This window comes from Panthera leo, chromosome D3 (genome assembly GCF_018350215.1).
Source record: "Panthera leo isolate Ple1 chromosome D3, P.leo_Ple1_pat1.1, whole genome shotgun sequence".
NCBI lineage: Eukaryota > Metazoa > Chordata > Mammalia > Carnivora > Felidae > Panthera > Panthera leo.
In genome coordinates this window covers 19,595,859-19,610,805 of record NC_056690.1, presented here as the reverse complement: position 1 = coordinate 19,610,805, position 14,947 = coordinate 19,595,859, and the positions used below count along the sequence as shown (strand labels likewise).

Here is a 14,947-nt window from a genome sequence, read left to right as displayed (position 1 = left end):
TTGCTCCTTAACCTTCACCATCTCCCCGCTGTCCTGGCCTGCTAAAAGGCCAGATGGTTGCCCCCTGCCTCCCATCCTTCCTGCTATGCTTAATGTACTCTTCTCTTTTCTTTTTTTTTTAATTTTTTAATGTTTATTTTTGAGAGAGAGAGAGAGAGAGACAGAGAGAGAGAGAGACAGAGCACGAGCAGGGGAGGAGCAGAGAGAGAGAGGGAGACACAGAATCTGAAACAGGTTCCAGGTTCTGAGCTGTCAGCACAGAGCCCGACGCGGAGCTCAAACTCACAAACCGTGAGATCGTGACCTGAGCCGAAGCCGGACGCTCAACCAACTGAGCCACCCAGGCACCCCATTGTACTCTTCTCTTAATGCTGGGACCTGTCCAGCTACCTTCCGCCGTGCTGACTCCCACTGTCCCTTGGATCAACACCCATGCCCCTCCCAGAGGAGGCTCAGCCCCTGCCCTGGGCCACCACATGCCATGCTTCTCTTCTATATCATCAACCCTCTGCCACTCCCACCAATGTTCACCAGAGGCTGAGATGTCCAGGTCCCCACCACCAAGCACAGGGCCTGGCACATGGCAGGGGCTTGGGGACCCTTGGCTGGAGTGCCAGCTTTGTGAAAAGTGGCCCCACATCCCTAGGTTCTAGCTGTTACCTGGGCCCACCATGAGCCCTCCAGCCCTCCAAGAACTCCCAAAGGAAGCCCAAATGAGACACAGCACTGAGGACGCCCAAGAAATAAATGTGCTGGGGGGAGCCCCTGCCCTGGTGGTCAGCATCCTCACTGCATAATCGAAAGGAGGCTGTGGCTCCAGGAAGGCCCCAACCTCTCCTCCTCTGGTATGTCTCAAATTCCACCATTAGGGTCTAGTGGGGAATGGCTGAGAGGCCAATTCTGGGGGGCTTTACAGCATGCTGATTGAGAGTCAGACCCAGTCAGTCCTCTATGGAACACCAAGAGAGCACGGGGCATAGGGCTGGTACAGGCAATTGTGAGCATGGGGAAGGACAGACAGCTTTCAGAGGTCAAGTGGGATTACCCACCCTGGCCTCCAGGTGGGGAAACCAGCCCAGTAGCTCCTGTTAGCCCAGGGTTGGATAACTTAACATGGAAGCCTGACTGGCTGGGGTTCCCCAGGTGGGAGAGGTAATCTCATACTCTTATTTGCTGCCTACCCCACCCATTGAAAAAAGTAATTTTGATTAAAAAAAAAAAAACACCATGAAGGGGTACCTGGGTGGCTCAGTCAGTTAAGCGTCGACTTCGGCTCAAGTCATGATCTCACAGTTTATGAGTTCGAGCCCCACATCGGGTTCTGTACTCTTCTCTGACAGAACCTGGAGCCTGCTTCAGATTCTGTGTCTCCCTCTCTCTCTGCCCCTGTCCCACTCACTCTCTGTTTCTGTCTCTCTCTCTCTCTCAAAAATAAATAAAGATTTAAAAAAATTTTTTAAAAACCCATGAAAGCAAGGCTCCAGTTGTTTGCCTAGGGCTCAAGATAACCAAATCAAGGACGGCAAACGACATAATTAATCCCAGAATCCAGGCTTACAAGCGTCCTGGGTTGGAGGTGGGAATTCCAGTCCCAGGGAACAGCCTGGCAGGAGGGGACAGAGGTCCTAATGGGAGTGACCAGGAGGGACTACAGGTAGGTGGCCCACTGTGGCCAGGAAGAAGAAGGAGGGTGGAGCCTCGGGCCCAAACTTGAAAGGACTTCAACAACAGGCCGGGAAAGTATTTTGGTGGGGCAGGGAGGGGACAGTAGGATGCTGAGCACAAAACGAGAGTTCTGGAAAGCCTGCAGGGACAGCCAGCATGCTGGAGGCTGCAGTGACCCCCCACTGCCCAGTAAGCTCCACCACCTATACAGGGGATGCACCTGGCCAGCAAGCTGCCTCACCTTGAGTTGTCACCGTGGCATACATGAGGGCCCCAGCGGCATTGGCCTGCACCTCCTCCACCTTGTCCTTCAGCAGGTGCACCAGGATGGGGATGACGTCATGCTGCCACACCTGGTTCTTGCCCTCCAGAGGGATGCTAGACCAGAGAGGGAACAACTATGTGGCTTCACTTTTGCAAGAGGAGGTGAGCAGGGCCCAGGACCACCCCAGGGGACACCAGAAAGACTTGTGTTGGGACTATCCCTGGTGGTCCAGGCTTAGCCAATGGGTACCAAGTCACCAGGGAGCACAGATTTGGGTCTCACCCCCCACACTCAGACAACCTGGGAGCATGGCCTGTGGCCACTGAAGGCAAAACCACAGAGGAGCCAGGGTGGGGTGGGTGATGGAGATTTGTCCTAAGGTATCACATGAAAAAAAAAAAAAACAGACCTGTTCCCCCCAGCTCCAAAATGGGGAGCAGCAGGACCCAGGGGTGCAAACCACAGGGACACTCATTTTGACTCCATGTAAGAGCCAGAGCTACCAGGGATGGGCTCAGCCACACAAATAGCAGCAAGCTGCCAGGGAGACACCGGTAGAGAGCCACCCTCAGGAGAGAGGATGCTGTAAGTCACTTCTAATCCTGGCACTGTACAAAGCTGTGAAAATGTACATGATGGACTCCCCATGAGCTCCCCTTGGGAGCTTGATCAAAGATGCAGAGTCCTGAGGCCCACCTGCAGGGGTCCCATGTGTTCATTCATTCCCACAGCCAGGGCTGCCCGAGTACCTTGCAGGCCCTGGGGCCAGATGCTGAGGCCAGAGCAGGATTGCTCCAGCTCAGCACCACTGATGTTGGGGCTGGATGGTTCTTGTGTCCCTTGCATTGTGGGATGCTCAACAGCATCCCTGGCTTCTACCCCCTCAATGCCAGAAGTGCCCCTTCTCCCCAACATTGGAACAACTAAAAATGTCTCCAGATAGTGCTGCCTGTCTCCTAGGGGACCAAAGCTCCCCCTGTTTTGAACCCCTAGTCCCAAGCGGCAAACAGAGCAAAGCCCTGTCCTCAGGAACTCCCCTTGGGGGTGACACACAAAACAGGAGGGAATAGTGCAAAGCACATGCAGGCTGGTGGAGGCTGCCAGTTTCCAGAGCAGGTATGGTCCTTAGAGGCTTCCCTGGAAGGGGACCTCTGAGCAAAGAGCAGATGGTGATGGGCGTGGGGTGATGGGCGATGGGGCGCAGAATCTCCATGTTCATAAGCTCCCAGGGGTCTGGATCAAGGGCCACACTTGTAGAAACGATGGCCTGGGTTTCTAGAGAGAATCCCAGATGGAGGGAAAGCCAGGCCTCAGGGAGGCAAGAGGTGTCAGGATGAAGGCAGGTGGCCATATCTAAGGCATGGACTTGGGGGGGACGAGGGACCACCCATCCTTGGGGAACATCTCTGTCCAGGCTCACACGCTGCCTCCCTACCGCCCTTCCTCCCAGCTCTGAGGCTTTGTGCTCCCTCAGGCTCCAGGCCAGGATTTAGACTACGATTCTGTGTAACCCTGGGTCCCCTGTGCCTTCATTTCCTTACTTATAAACGGAGATACTCACCTTCCTTGGAGGAATGTCTAAATGTGCGGTCTGTAGGTAATGCTGGGCACATAGGGAACACTCAGTGAACCCTGTCACCACCAGTTCTCCTGTGCTTGCCCTCCTCAGAGGGAGGGGGTAAAAAACCATCTCATGCTCCCCAGGACTGGGGGCTTCCTGGGACACAGGACTGTGAGTGCTAAACCTAGGACACCCTCAGGCCAACAGGGCTGTGGCCACCCCAGGGGAGAGGGTCCTTCTCCCCCAGGGCACAAGCAGGCCAGGGGAAGCAGGCCCTGAGGTGGGCTCCCTGGACCTCCAGGGCAGGCTGGCTTGCTGCAGGGCTGGGGGCAGCTCAGTTGCCTTTTCTGAGCCTCAGCAGAAGCCCCAGGGCCGGCCACTCCCACCCTCCCTGCTCCATCCACTCGGGCCAGGCTCACCTGACCGCAATGAGTGTGCGGGCAGCTTTGCTGCGAATGTCATCATTGGTGCTAAGGAGCTTCTGCTTCAGGAAGGGCACCACGTGGCTACCCAGCGCCTCGGTGGCATCCTCCATCAGGCAGGCCGCCAGTGTGTCCAAGAGGAGCCCCTGGATCTCTTCCTCCTCCCTCTGCAGCTTCCACACGAGTGAGGGGATCAGGCCACTGTTGACAATGCCCTGGGCTCCTGCAGAACAGGAAAGGGCACTGAGTGTGGGCCAGCCCCCCTTACCCGTTCTGGGCAGCAAGCAGGAGCCAGGAAAGTTCTGCAGAGCTGGTGGGGCAGGGGAGGTTTGCAAATGCCTCTGGCTCCTGGGCCCCTGAGCAGCTAGCAGGAGGCTATGGATGACAAGCCAGAGTGGGAACCACACAGCCCTGGAGAACCCCCAAAGGTGCCAGCCTTGTTGTCACCTGTAACTGGGGGGACATCAGTTACAGGCGTTCAACAGGTGTTCAGTAGCCTGAGAAGCAGCGGCCATCCTGTGTAAGCACAACAGCCATCCCTGCATGGCCAGGCATAGAAGCTTCCCTCCCTTCCCCACCCTGCACCAGAAGGAAGGAGGGGGACCACCCAAACCCCTCCTTCCCACTTGAAACCTCTCTAAGCTGCTGGAAACCCCAGACCAGTCTGGCCAGCCCTTGGGGAAAGGGAAAAGAGCTTGCAATCAAGTCTGAGGTAGAAGCTAACAGGCTGGCATCTTATATACAAAAAGAGCTGTGCCTCCAACCCAAGATGACAGGAAGTCCATGAACTCTGGCCAAGGAGGTCTAAAAAAGCCCCCTCAGAAAGGGGAACTCCACATGGCAGCATGGCTGGGGCACTGGGGCTGGAAGAAGCGGTGTGGTGAGCCTCCCCAAGGATGGACTCCACTTCCCTCCTTCCAGTTAGCTCCTCCTCCCTCCGGCAGATGTCTGGAGGGGAACCTGGAACCAGCCCGGGCGGCACCCCCAAGGAGCCTAACTCCCATGTGCCCAGAATTGCTCCCATAGCAGCCATTACTGGGAAGTGAGCAGGGCACTGATGGAAGGGCAGCCCACACTTCCCAGCCCACCTCCCAGCCCTCTTCCTGGCCTCCCCAGTGGCCCACACCACCCACCAAGAAGCCATATATAGCCCCCATGGAGGTGGCCACCAGCAACACCTCTCTCTTCTGCCTCCCCAGAAACCCTCTAATTTGCTCTAGAGAGACAAATAAACAGGTTAATTAGCCGAAAGGTCTCTAAGTGCCAATTAGCACCAGGGATTTCCTCTTTGAAGACATCACCCCAGCCTTCCTCCCTCACTTCCTGAGGATGTCAAATGGCAGGTGCCCCCAGGGTGAGGGGGCGGAGAGGCACAGATGCGTGTCCAGTGGCTCCTAGTTCCCCGGCCAGGTTCTCACTGGGGTGTCATGATGGAAGAAGTAGGTCTGCCCTATTTGTTCTCAGGGCATTCATGATACAGGAAAAGCAGTTTCCCATTGCTTTAAGAGGACTAGGCTTTTTGGGGTGCCTGGGTGGCTCAGTTGGTTAACTTTCCAACTCTTGATTTCAGCTCAGGTCATGATCTCATAGTTCGTGAGATGGAGCCCCGCGTCGGGCTCTGTGCTGACAGTACGGGGTCTGCTTGAGATTCTCTCTCTCGACCCCTCCCCCACTTGCATGTATGCTCTCTCTCAAAATAAATACACATTTTTTTTTTAAAAGAGTACTAGGCTTTTTAAGATTTAATACACACGGATTTCCAAAAGTGCCTAGCTTGTACTCCTAAATATATCCAGCTGTGTGACTTTAGACAAGTTACTTAACTTCTCTGAGCCTGGTTTCCTCATTATTGAAACCAGCCTAGCTGGCAAGGAGTTGTGCAATGCCAATGGGTAGTGGGTGGGAACATGCTCTCTGTAAGGGACTATCATCATAAGCCCAAAACAGCTGGGCCTAGCATAATAAGGGACTCCACCATCACTGAGATCCACTAGAGGAGTGTGATACAAAAACAAAAGCTGCAGTCCCTGCCCTGCAGGAACACAGCCTCTGTCTCTCCCCTTCAGCCTCACCCTCCCCATCAGGGCCCTGCCAGACCACACACCTGGACTGCTCCAGGTCCATTTCCCACCTGCCATTTCCCAGGCACCTGCCCACAGGCTCCCTACCTGCCCCAGCCCTGGGTCCAACTCAGACACAACGTGACCCAGACAGCCCCTTCCTAGCTCACCATGGGGAGGTAACATTCGATATTTCAAGGATTTGGCTGGCTGGAAAGATTTTGCATAGAGGAAGAAAGTTCCTAGCTGGGGGACACCCAAGCAAAGGGCTGGGGATGAGGAATTTGTGCATCATCCCAATTTGTGCATCATCCCAAGTGAGCCCTGACTGGGGCCTCACTTGCACCTAGGCTTTCCAGGGACCCTCTCCTCCCAAAGGTGTTGTTGGGCACAGGCGGGGGCCAGGGGGGAGGGGGAAAGGCAGAGGAAGACAGTCCAAGTCCAACTGTTAGAGGTGATCACCTCCACTGCTCCCTCCCTTGGTGAGGAAACCAAGGCCCAGAGTGGCAACTCAAGTGCCCAAGATCACACAGCAGACAGGGGCAAAGCCAGGGCCCCAGGCATTTGTCTTGGGCTTCTGCTCCTAGAAATGCTGAGCACTGGGACCCCAGTTCATTCTGAGACAGAGGGAGAAGATTAAAAATAAAACGCGTGCCGGGTGTGTCTCTCTCTGCTCGTTCACTTTGCTTTTCAGCTAAAAGGAGAGTTGCAGGCCTGGCTATTTATAACTAACCCAGATCTGCAACGGCTTGTTCAAGTTGGGGCTGGGGGGGTTGCACAGACCCCAAGGAAATAAACTGGAGAAACCCACTCAGCCCCGCCACAGCCTGAGAGTCAGCCAGAGGGGCTTGGGAGAGCAGGTCAAGCCGGGAGAAGAGCCAGACAGGAGGGTGCTGTTGCCTGCATCCAGAGACTAGCAAGATGCCACCACCCCCATCTTCGGGTAGTGGGGAGACCAATGGCACAATCTGCCCGGGACCAGTCGTGACGAGACAGGTTCATACTCACATAGATGAGGAGTTCCAGCATCCTAGGCACTCTGGGCGTGCAGGAAGGTAGGCCCAGGGGAGCTGGGCCTCATGGGGCAGAAGGGCAAAGGCACGAGGCATGGGTGTATTTGGGGAGGGCCCCCGGTCTGGCATGGCTGGTGTGCCAGGACGGATTCAGTGACTGATGAGCCAGAAAGCTCCACCAGTTGCTCTGGAACTGAAGGGACATGATGTCCAGGCACGGAATGCTCTGTGACTGAGTTTTGGTCATTTTCTGGAGATAGGTTGATACCACTTGGAGAGGCCACTCCTCAGCCATCTGTCCCTGCAGGATTGGTGAAGTCCAAGGCTTAATCACTAGGGCCCCCTTCCTCTTTTCACCACAGAGCCCCAAGCTGTTATCTCTTGGTCCTGTTTTCCTGGCTAGGAAGGACTGAGGATGGGGCACCAGCCCCAGCCCCCAGGCCATCTGCACCTCAGGGGGACCCACCTGTCCAGTGTTAGCCTCATGTGGCCCCCATGCCTTGAACTGCTGGCACACTGACCCCCAACTGTGCCCACCTTTGTTCATGAGGACACATCCCTGTCCTTAGCTTACTGGGCCTCTCAATAGCATATGATGTGGCTGACCCCATCTTACCTCTCAAGACACTTTTCCTGAGGCTCCAGGACCCTCTACTTGCTGGTTTCCCGGCTACCTCTCCCACTGGTCCTTCATGTGCTTAGCAAGCACCACCCTTCCTCCAGCACCTCTTCTCATGGGGGCCTCTTCCTTGGCCCCCACCCTCCCCACTCTGCCCCCCCCCCCTGCCAGGGCCAGCTCTTTGTCATGGCTGCAGCCACCACATGGCCCTCTCCTGACACACTCTGTCGCTCAGTGATCCTGCAGCCCTATGCTGAACTCAGCTTCATGCAGAATCTCTGCTTTCTTATTTTCTCTGGGATGAATAGTTGACATTTTTGTTATTTGATTCTGCATATTAAGACAACCTACACCATCTCAGGTGCCTGGGTGGCTCAGTCAGTTAAGCGTCTCTTGGTTTCAGTTCAGATCATGATCTCAGGATCATAGGATTGAGCCTCACATCAGGCTCCACGCTGGGTGTGGAGCCTGCTTGAGATTTCTCTCTCTCTCCCTCTACTGCTTGTTCTCTCTCTCTCTCTCTCTCTCTCTCTCTCTCTCTCTCTCAAAAAAAAAAAAATGGGGGCACCTGGGTGGCTCAGTAGGTTGAGCATCTGGCTCTTGGCTTCAGCTCAGATCATGATGTCACGGTTTGTGGGTTCAAGCCCCACACCTGGCCCTGCACTGACAGTGAGGAGCCTGATTGGGATTCTTTCTCTCCCTCTCTCTCAGCCCTTCCCCTGCTCATGCTCTCTCTTTCTCTCTCAAAATAAATAAATACACTTAAAACAATTTAAAAAAAAAATAAAGACATTAAAAGCTAGAGGCACCTGGGTGGCACAATTGAGTGTCCGACTCTTAATTTCAGTTCAGTCACGATCCCAGGATCATGGGATCGAGCCCTGCATTGGGCTTTATGCTGAGCATGGAGCCTACTTAAGATTCCCCTCTTCTCTCTGCCCCGCTCCCCAACTCATGCTCTTTCTAAATAAAATAAATGAATAAACAAAAATTAAAAATTAAAATAAAATAAAAAGCTAATCTTAAAACTCTCCGGTGGTTCTTAGGTCAACATCCCCAATCTTGCATAAGGGCCCCTGGCCCGGTTCAACTGTCCCCAGCTCCACTCCAGCTTTGTATTCTGGCACCCACACTTGCTTGCTGGCTCCAGCCATGCTGGTCTCCCATGGGTTCCTCCCAATCATCATAGCTCCTTCACATCCAGCACATCCCCCACCTTGGAACATGCTTCTCTCTTGTCCCAGGTCACAGGCCACCTCCATTCTGCTGTCCCAGTGCCCAGTTCTCCCCCTGCATGTGTGCCCAGGGTTCTGGGGAGGGCTCTCCTCCGTGAGGCAAGAGTAATGGTGGATTACTGCCCCACAGACAGGAAGGTCCACAGGCAGGGTCGGGCCTGTCTAAATCCCAGAACTGTGTCTGTGCAGAGGAGGTCATCAACAAATAATTGCTGTATGAAGGGTTACAATCATTAGTGGCCCCTAGGGTCAGGTGAGGGAGGTAGCAGCCAGCTCCACTGGGCTGCTTCATGGGCTAGCTCCGATCTTATGCCTGGACTGCTGTAGAGGGTCATCTACACTAACATCTAGTTTGCCTCTGCAAACAGCTCAATTCTGACCCCAATCCTACAACAGAAACTGCCCTCACCCATCTCTAGACATGTGCCTACGTGCACTTCCCCTCAGAATCACTAAGGACAGTCTATTAGTGTCCCCTTTGACAGAAAAGGAAACTGAGGCTCATCCAGGTGAAATAACTCACCCAAGGGTGTACGGGCAACAGAGCTGGGTCTGTGCTTCACCCTCACCCCCTCTCACCTCTGATCCACATCAGGGCAGGGCCTGTGCCAATCATCTTCCTGGTATCACATCCATTGGCCTCTGAGTGGTCCTGTGGGCAGGGGCCCAGCCTGATCCAGGCTGGGGGTTTGAGGGCATGCACCCAGAGAAGCCCCACAATTTTGGCCACCTTCCTTTAGTTCTCACTGACCACCTCCAGCCAGCGCTGTGCCAGGTCTACGTTCACCTCGGGATGCCCATCACCAACATCTGTCCTGTCCCTGAGAATCTGGGCAACTTCTTCACAGGTGGGCATGTCATGTCACAGGATATGTAGTCCAACAGTCTCCATCTCAAAAAGCAGAGGAAACATTCCCAGAAAGGTTATGGGATAATGTTGCAATGCTACAGCGTCCAGCCTGCAGAATGGGACCCCCGCCCCTGCCTTCAAACCACAAACCTGGACTGGGATGACCACCCAATCCGCCCTTGCCAATGATCAATTCCAGTGCTCCTGCCAGGTGTTGGGTGATCCTTGCAATGTGACCATGAGGGTGTAAATTGATAAGGAAGGTGTCCCTAGGAGAATCTGCATTTCACCAGGGATGCTCTAGAATACACCAAGCTTCAAGTTACAATGATGGAAAAGACAAGGAGTGGCATTAATATCTTGGTTCTCTGGCCCAAGTCTTTTAAGCACAGGAGTGAGGGACTCCTGGCGTTGAGGCCCACAAATGGGCCTCCCCGGAAATTGAAAGAATTTGGCAGACTGGCTCAGGTACATTTTGCTGCCGGTTGGATGCCTTCTACCTTCCACAAGCTTCTAAAAGGCGGCGGGGGTCCTGGCCTTAACTGAGCTGGCTGGCTCCCTCCTGCCTCTCTGATCTAAGGGACACATCCTGGACCCTTCCTCCTCTCCTCCTTTTCCAGGCAACCTTCTATGGCCAGGATTGCCAGGGACCGTTTAAAAAGCCCCTTCACGCTGGGGTAGCAAGCAGCAAAGATGACTAATGTCCCTCCCATCGCTGCACTAACCTCATTGGTGTAAACCTTTAGGGTTTGAATAGCCTCATAGCCTTGCACACGTTCCAGCGGTTGGTCGCGACAATTCAGGGAAGCAGGTGCCACTAGCCCCACTTTGCAAAACAGGCTCAGAGAGGTCAGTTGGTTGCCCAAGGTGGCGGAGTTTAGTGCCAAGCTGGGTTCGAATACAAACTGGGGGAGGCGAACGGGGGCCCGGGCCTTCCGCCACTCTTAAGCTCTGTCTCTGGCTCTTTGAGAAGCAGTCCTGCTAGCTCGGAGCCGTGCCCTCGCGCAGCCAGGTCCCGGGGACGCCTGTACGGGCAGCGCCAGCTCGTGCGGGACTGCGGCGCGCGCGGCACCGTGGCTCCACCCCTGCCCGTTGCCATTGGGCCTCATATGCATCGGTCAGCCGCTCTTGCCCAATGGGAAGAGAGCCGGCGCTCGTGGCGGGGCGGTGGCGCCCAGCGCGTGGTCACCGGCGGGCGCGCGGCACCCCCGCCCGCGGTTGGCCTGGCAACGCGCTGCGCTCGCGGCTCCGCCCCCTGCCGGCGGCAGCGCTGCGCGGGGCGGGCGGACCCGCGGGCGGGCGGCGGGCGGCGCGGGAGAGCGGGCGGAGGGAGCCTAGCCGGCCGGAGGGTGTGCGCCGCCCGCGGTCCGGTCACGTCCCCGCGCGGGTGCCGCCGCCCGCGTAGTGCGGAACGAGGGCGCCGCGGCCCGCGCTCGCCGCCCCGCCCCGCCCCACCCGGAGCAGCTCGGCCGATGCACCGTGCGGCGGCCCGGAGGTGAGTGAGCGGACCCGCGGCCGGGGCACACGCTGAACCTCGGGGGGCCGGGGACGCGGCTGGGGCGTCCACCCCACCCCCACCCGGGGCCCCACCCGGGCCTTTGTGCTAGGGATCCGCCTGGGCGGGGGGCGCCGGGGAGCAGCGAAAGGGATGCCCGGCCGGGGTGGGGGCGACCAGGGTGGGGATGCCTGCGAGGTGGACAGGGGGAGACCACGGGCCGGGCAGGTGCTGGGAAGGGGCGCCACTGGGCCGAGGAGCTGGCAGGAGGGGGTGGCCGCGGGCCCGGGAGGTGGGCAAGGGCTGCCGGGGATGCCGCGTCGCTCCCCCCCCCCCCCCAAAAAAAAAAAAAGCCGCCCGTGCGGAGCCGGGGCCAGGAGACCTGCGGGAGAGGCGCTGAGGCGGGGTCTCCCTCCCAGGGGAGCGGGGAGGAGGCGACCCCGGGCCGCAGGAGCGCCGACCTGTGGCCTTGGCTGAAACGAAGGAGAGGGCCCCGGAGGCCTGGGCCCGGGGCCGAGTGGCTCGCAGTTTTCCGTCACCGGTCTTGCAGAGAGCAGGTTCTTTTGGAAGCGTTTAGAGCAAGAGATGAGTATCGACCTGCTGCGATTGTGATATGTTCCTGGCTCAATATTTTTTTCCCTTAAAAGGCGGTGGGGGTGTTGGGGTGTTTGGGGGGAGGGGTGTGAGGGCCTTGGGGCTGGGGCTCCGTATCCTGCGGGAGATCCACGGGGGCTCTGCCTGCAGGGCGGTGCTGAGCCTGCCTTGGTGATGATGGCAGGACTCCGCCTAGGCCGAGAATTGAGGATCTCTGTTACAAGAAAGAAGAAGACAGTGCGGAGACCAGGGTTCCCTAGAGTCCCTGTCTCAGGATGGAGGGACCCGCCTGGTAGGCGAGGTCTGCCTGTTTTGGTGAGGCATCCCAGCCCCCGATGGACTCCCTTCTGCCCAAGTGATTTCCCTGCTCTGGGGAGTGAGTCCGGCTGCCTTGGGCTCTGTCTAGAGGAGGCTCCTTGGCCAAATTCGATTAAACAAATATTTACTGAGCATTTGCTCCCCCAGAGCCTGGCGGTGAGGTAGGAGTGGACTAGGCCTGCCCTCCTGAGACCGACGCACCACCCCACAGGGGAGAAATGTCTCCCAACCCTGAGTGTGGGTGCCAGGGCCTCTGGAGGGACCTTAGAGATGAGGTCTGGGCTGGAGTCAGATGGGCCTGTGGGCAAAGTGACATTTGAACTGGAGCTTGAAGGACATGAGCACATATGGGGTGGGCATTGTGGGCAGAGGGAAGAAAGTGGAACAAACCACAGAGAGGGCACTCAGGCAGTTGGGTCTGGAAGGAGCACAGGATGTGCTTGGGAAGACATAGGTGGTGTGGTGGGAAAGGTGGGTGAGAGGTGCACAGGAGCTAAAGGAGCTGGGGAAATGGAACACCCCACTGCTTGTTAGTTGTGGCTCTTCCAGGTAGGCCACAGTTTCTTCATCTGTAAAAGGGAGTAGCTCTGTGACCTAGGAGCTGGGGTGGGCTTGGGGAAGAGCTTGAAAGACTCTGGGGTCTCCTTGCAACCTAGACTGCCCTTCCAGGCACCTTGTCTCATGGGCAAGGCCAGGGTACTGGGTCACCAACAGCCTGGCCCCCTTCCTAGCCAGGATGGAGAATGATATTTAGTTGGAGACTCTGCCCCTTTGGGGCGTGGATGTTTGTGAACTGTAACAGGGAGGCTTGGGAGTCTCCATTTAGGGGCTGATTGAATGGGAAAGCCTGGCCATGTTCAAATGAAGTGGTGTGCCTTCAACGTTCCTCGTGCTCCAGGGACAAGACACTGGCATTTGGCTTAAAACTCTTGTGTGTCCCTCTAACAGACGTTGATTTTCTGAGACAGGAGGTAAATAAGACATAGTCCCTCCTCCTTGGAAGGCCAGTGTCACTTTCTGCCCTAGATCTGCTCACTTGCTCATACCCGGGGATGTTTTCGCTCTCCCTCTGAAGGGGCTGTTTGTTACTCATGTATGTGGCATCCCCCCCCCCAAACTCCTAACACACACTCACTTTCAGCTTTTGGCTGAAGCCCATGTTGCTGCAGTGAGAGCAGGGCCTGCCTGCCCTCATAGGGGTGCAGATTATGCCAAGAGGGATAGAGCCACTTCACTCTTGTGCCTGTTGCCAGGCCACATTCTGACTCTGGCAGGAGTCTGTGGGATGCTAGATTTGGGATATGGAATGGATTCCTCCCTCTGTGCCCAACCTCTCAGCTCTTCTGTTTCGTGGAGTCTCAGGAATTCCTTGGTCCAGATCTCAGAAGCTTCTAGGGTGATTTCAGGAACTTCTGGGTAACCAGGTGGACTTGGCAAGGGCCCCTGTAAGAGGCCAGTGGGATGGATGACTGAATGGTGGGAGGGCTGGCCTGAGACTCGGGGTGTGGCCTGAACAGCGTGTTTTTCTGTGTGTTTTTCTCATGCGTACATACCTGTGATGGCAGTGTGTGCCATGCCTTCCGTCCCTGGATGTGAGGATGAGGCAGCCCTATCCTGTCTCTTGCTAGCACTCGGAAGACCTAAAATGCTGTGTGGGTATAGGATGTTCTCACTGCTGCTGACCATGGCTGGGCTTGCAAGAACTCTGGAAGAAGAAGATTAGCATACTGCTCTCCCACAACCCCAGGAAGGAAACCTGGGGTAACTGAGCCTCCAGACACACGCCTGCAGGCGCTGTGGTTGGCAGGAAAGAGGGCAAAAGGAAATGGATAGGGGCATCATGGCAAATGCTGAGGATCAGCCCCAGAGCAGTGGCCGGACACAGCTTAGGCAGACCGGGGATTGACGTGGAAAGGCCCAGATGCCCCAAAGCAGGTTCGGGGGGCCCTCCAGTTAAGGCCTCCAAAGACCTGGGTCAGGCCCTGGCCCTATCACCCCTGGCCCAACCCTGTGCTGACTGAGCTTCTTTGTCTTCATCCATAAACAGAGCCAAGAGTTCCCTGCCCTGTCCCTGCACCTATCCCTGCATGGGACCTCCCCATGTGTCTGGCCCCTTACACGCATCCACACTGGCAGGGAAGATGCTCGTGGTAGTGAACTGACAGGGACTAACCACAGGGACCATCTGATGGCTCCTGGAGCACATGGGAGATGTCAGCCCTCCGTACAGAGCCCGAGGAAACAGAAATGGTTCGCACATTCATTCATTCCTTTGGCTAATATTTACCAGAACCTGCCGAGTACTAGGCACTGTGCCAGGCACAGGGATATGGCAAGGAGCAGGACAGATGCAGTGTCTGCTCTCATGGTGCTCACAGCAGTCTCAGAGAGGCTGACACAACACCTGGGTAACTGAATGCCAGGTAAGGTAGGTGCTGTGAAGAGAACCAAATTAAATGGGAGGGGGATGGGAGAGGGTCAGGGGGTCCCTTTGCATGGAGGGACCATTGGCACAGTGCCATGGAGAGTGACGGGTGAGTCATGACTGACAAGGAAGAGCACCAGGAAAGAGGGTGGCAGGTGCATAGGCACTGAGGCTGACCCACTTCTGCTGCTGGAGGCCTCACCAGAAAGCCAGGTAGCCAGAGCCCAGTAGGGAGGGTGGTTTACGGAGGAGGTCAGGCAGGCCCCAGTGAGGCAGGAAGAGGAGAGAAAGCTTGGAGAAGAGGAGATACTCAAACTAATTCTGCTGTTAAAAGACCTGTGTGGTTGATGGACATGGGGGCAAGAACGGGGGGGGGGGGGGGGGGGGGGGGCGGGGCGTGAGGGGCTGTTACAGCAGTCAGGGGC

General features: G+C 56.4%; 2 protein-coding genes across 3 annotated transcripts in view; one reads left to right on the top strand and one right to left on the bottom strand.

Annotated features, from left to right (window-relative positions):
• Positions 1 to 14,947, bottom strand: part of RSPH14 (radial spoke head 14 homolog) — a 79,312-nt gene that overhangs the window by 672 nt on the left and 63,693 nt on the right. For both annotated transcript variants that reach the window (XM_042910113.1, XM_042910114.1), the window contains exons 5-6: positions 3,911 to 4,136; positions 1,907 to 2,043 (exon numbers count right to left, since the gene is read on the bottom strand). In XM_042910113.1, the coding sequence (XP_042766047.1) occupies positions 1,907 to 2,043; positions 3,911 to 4,136 (363 nt within the window). The remainder of the gene's footprint in view (positions 1 to 1,906; positions 2,044 to 3,910; positions 4,137 to 14,947) is intronic.
• The window catches only part of GNAZ (G protein subunit alpha z), a 53,358-nt gene continuing 49,442 nt past the window's right edge, over positions 11,032 to 14,947 (top strand). Inside the window, exon 1 of the mRNA XM_042910111.1 lies at positions 11,032 to 11,185. The gene's annotated coding sequence lies outside the window, so the exon portion shown is untranslated. The remainder of the gene's footprint in view (positions 11,186 to 14,947) is intronic.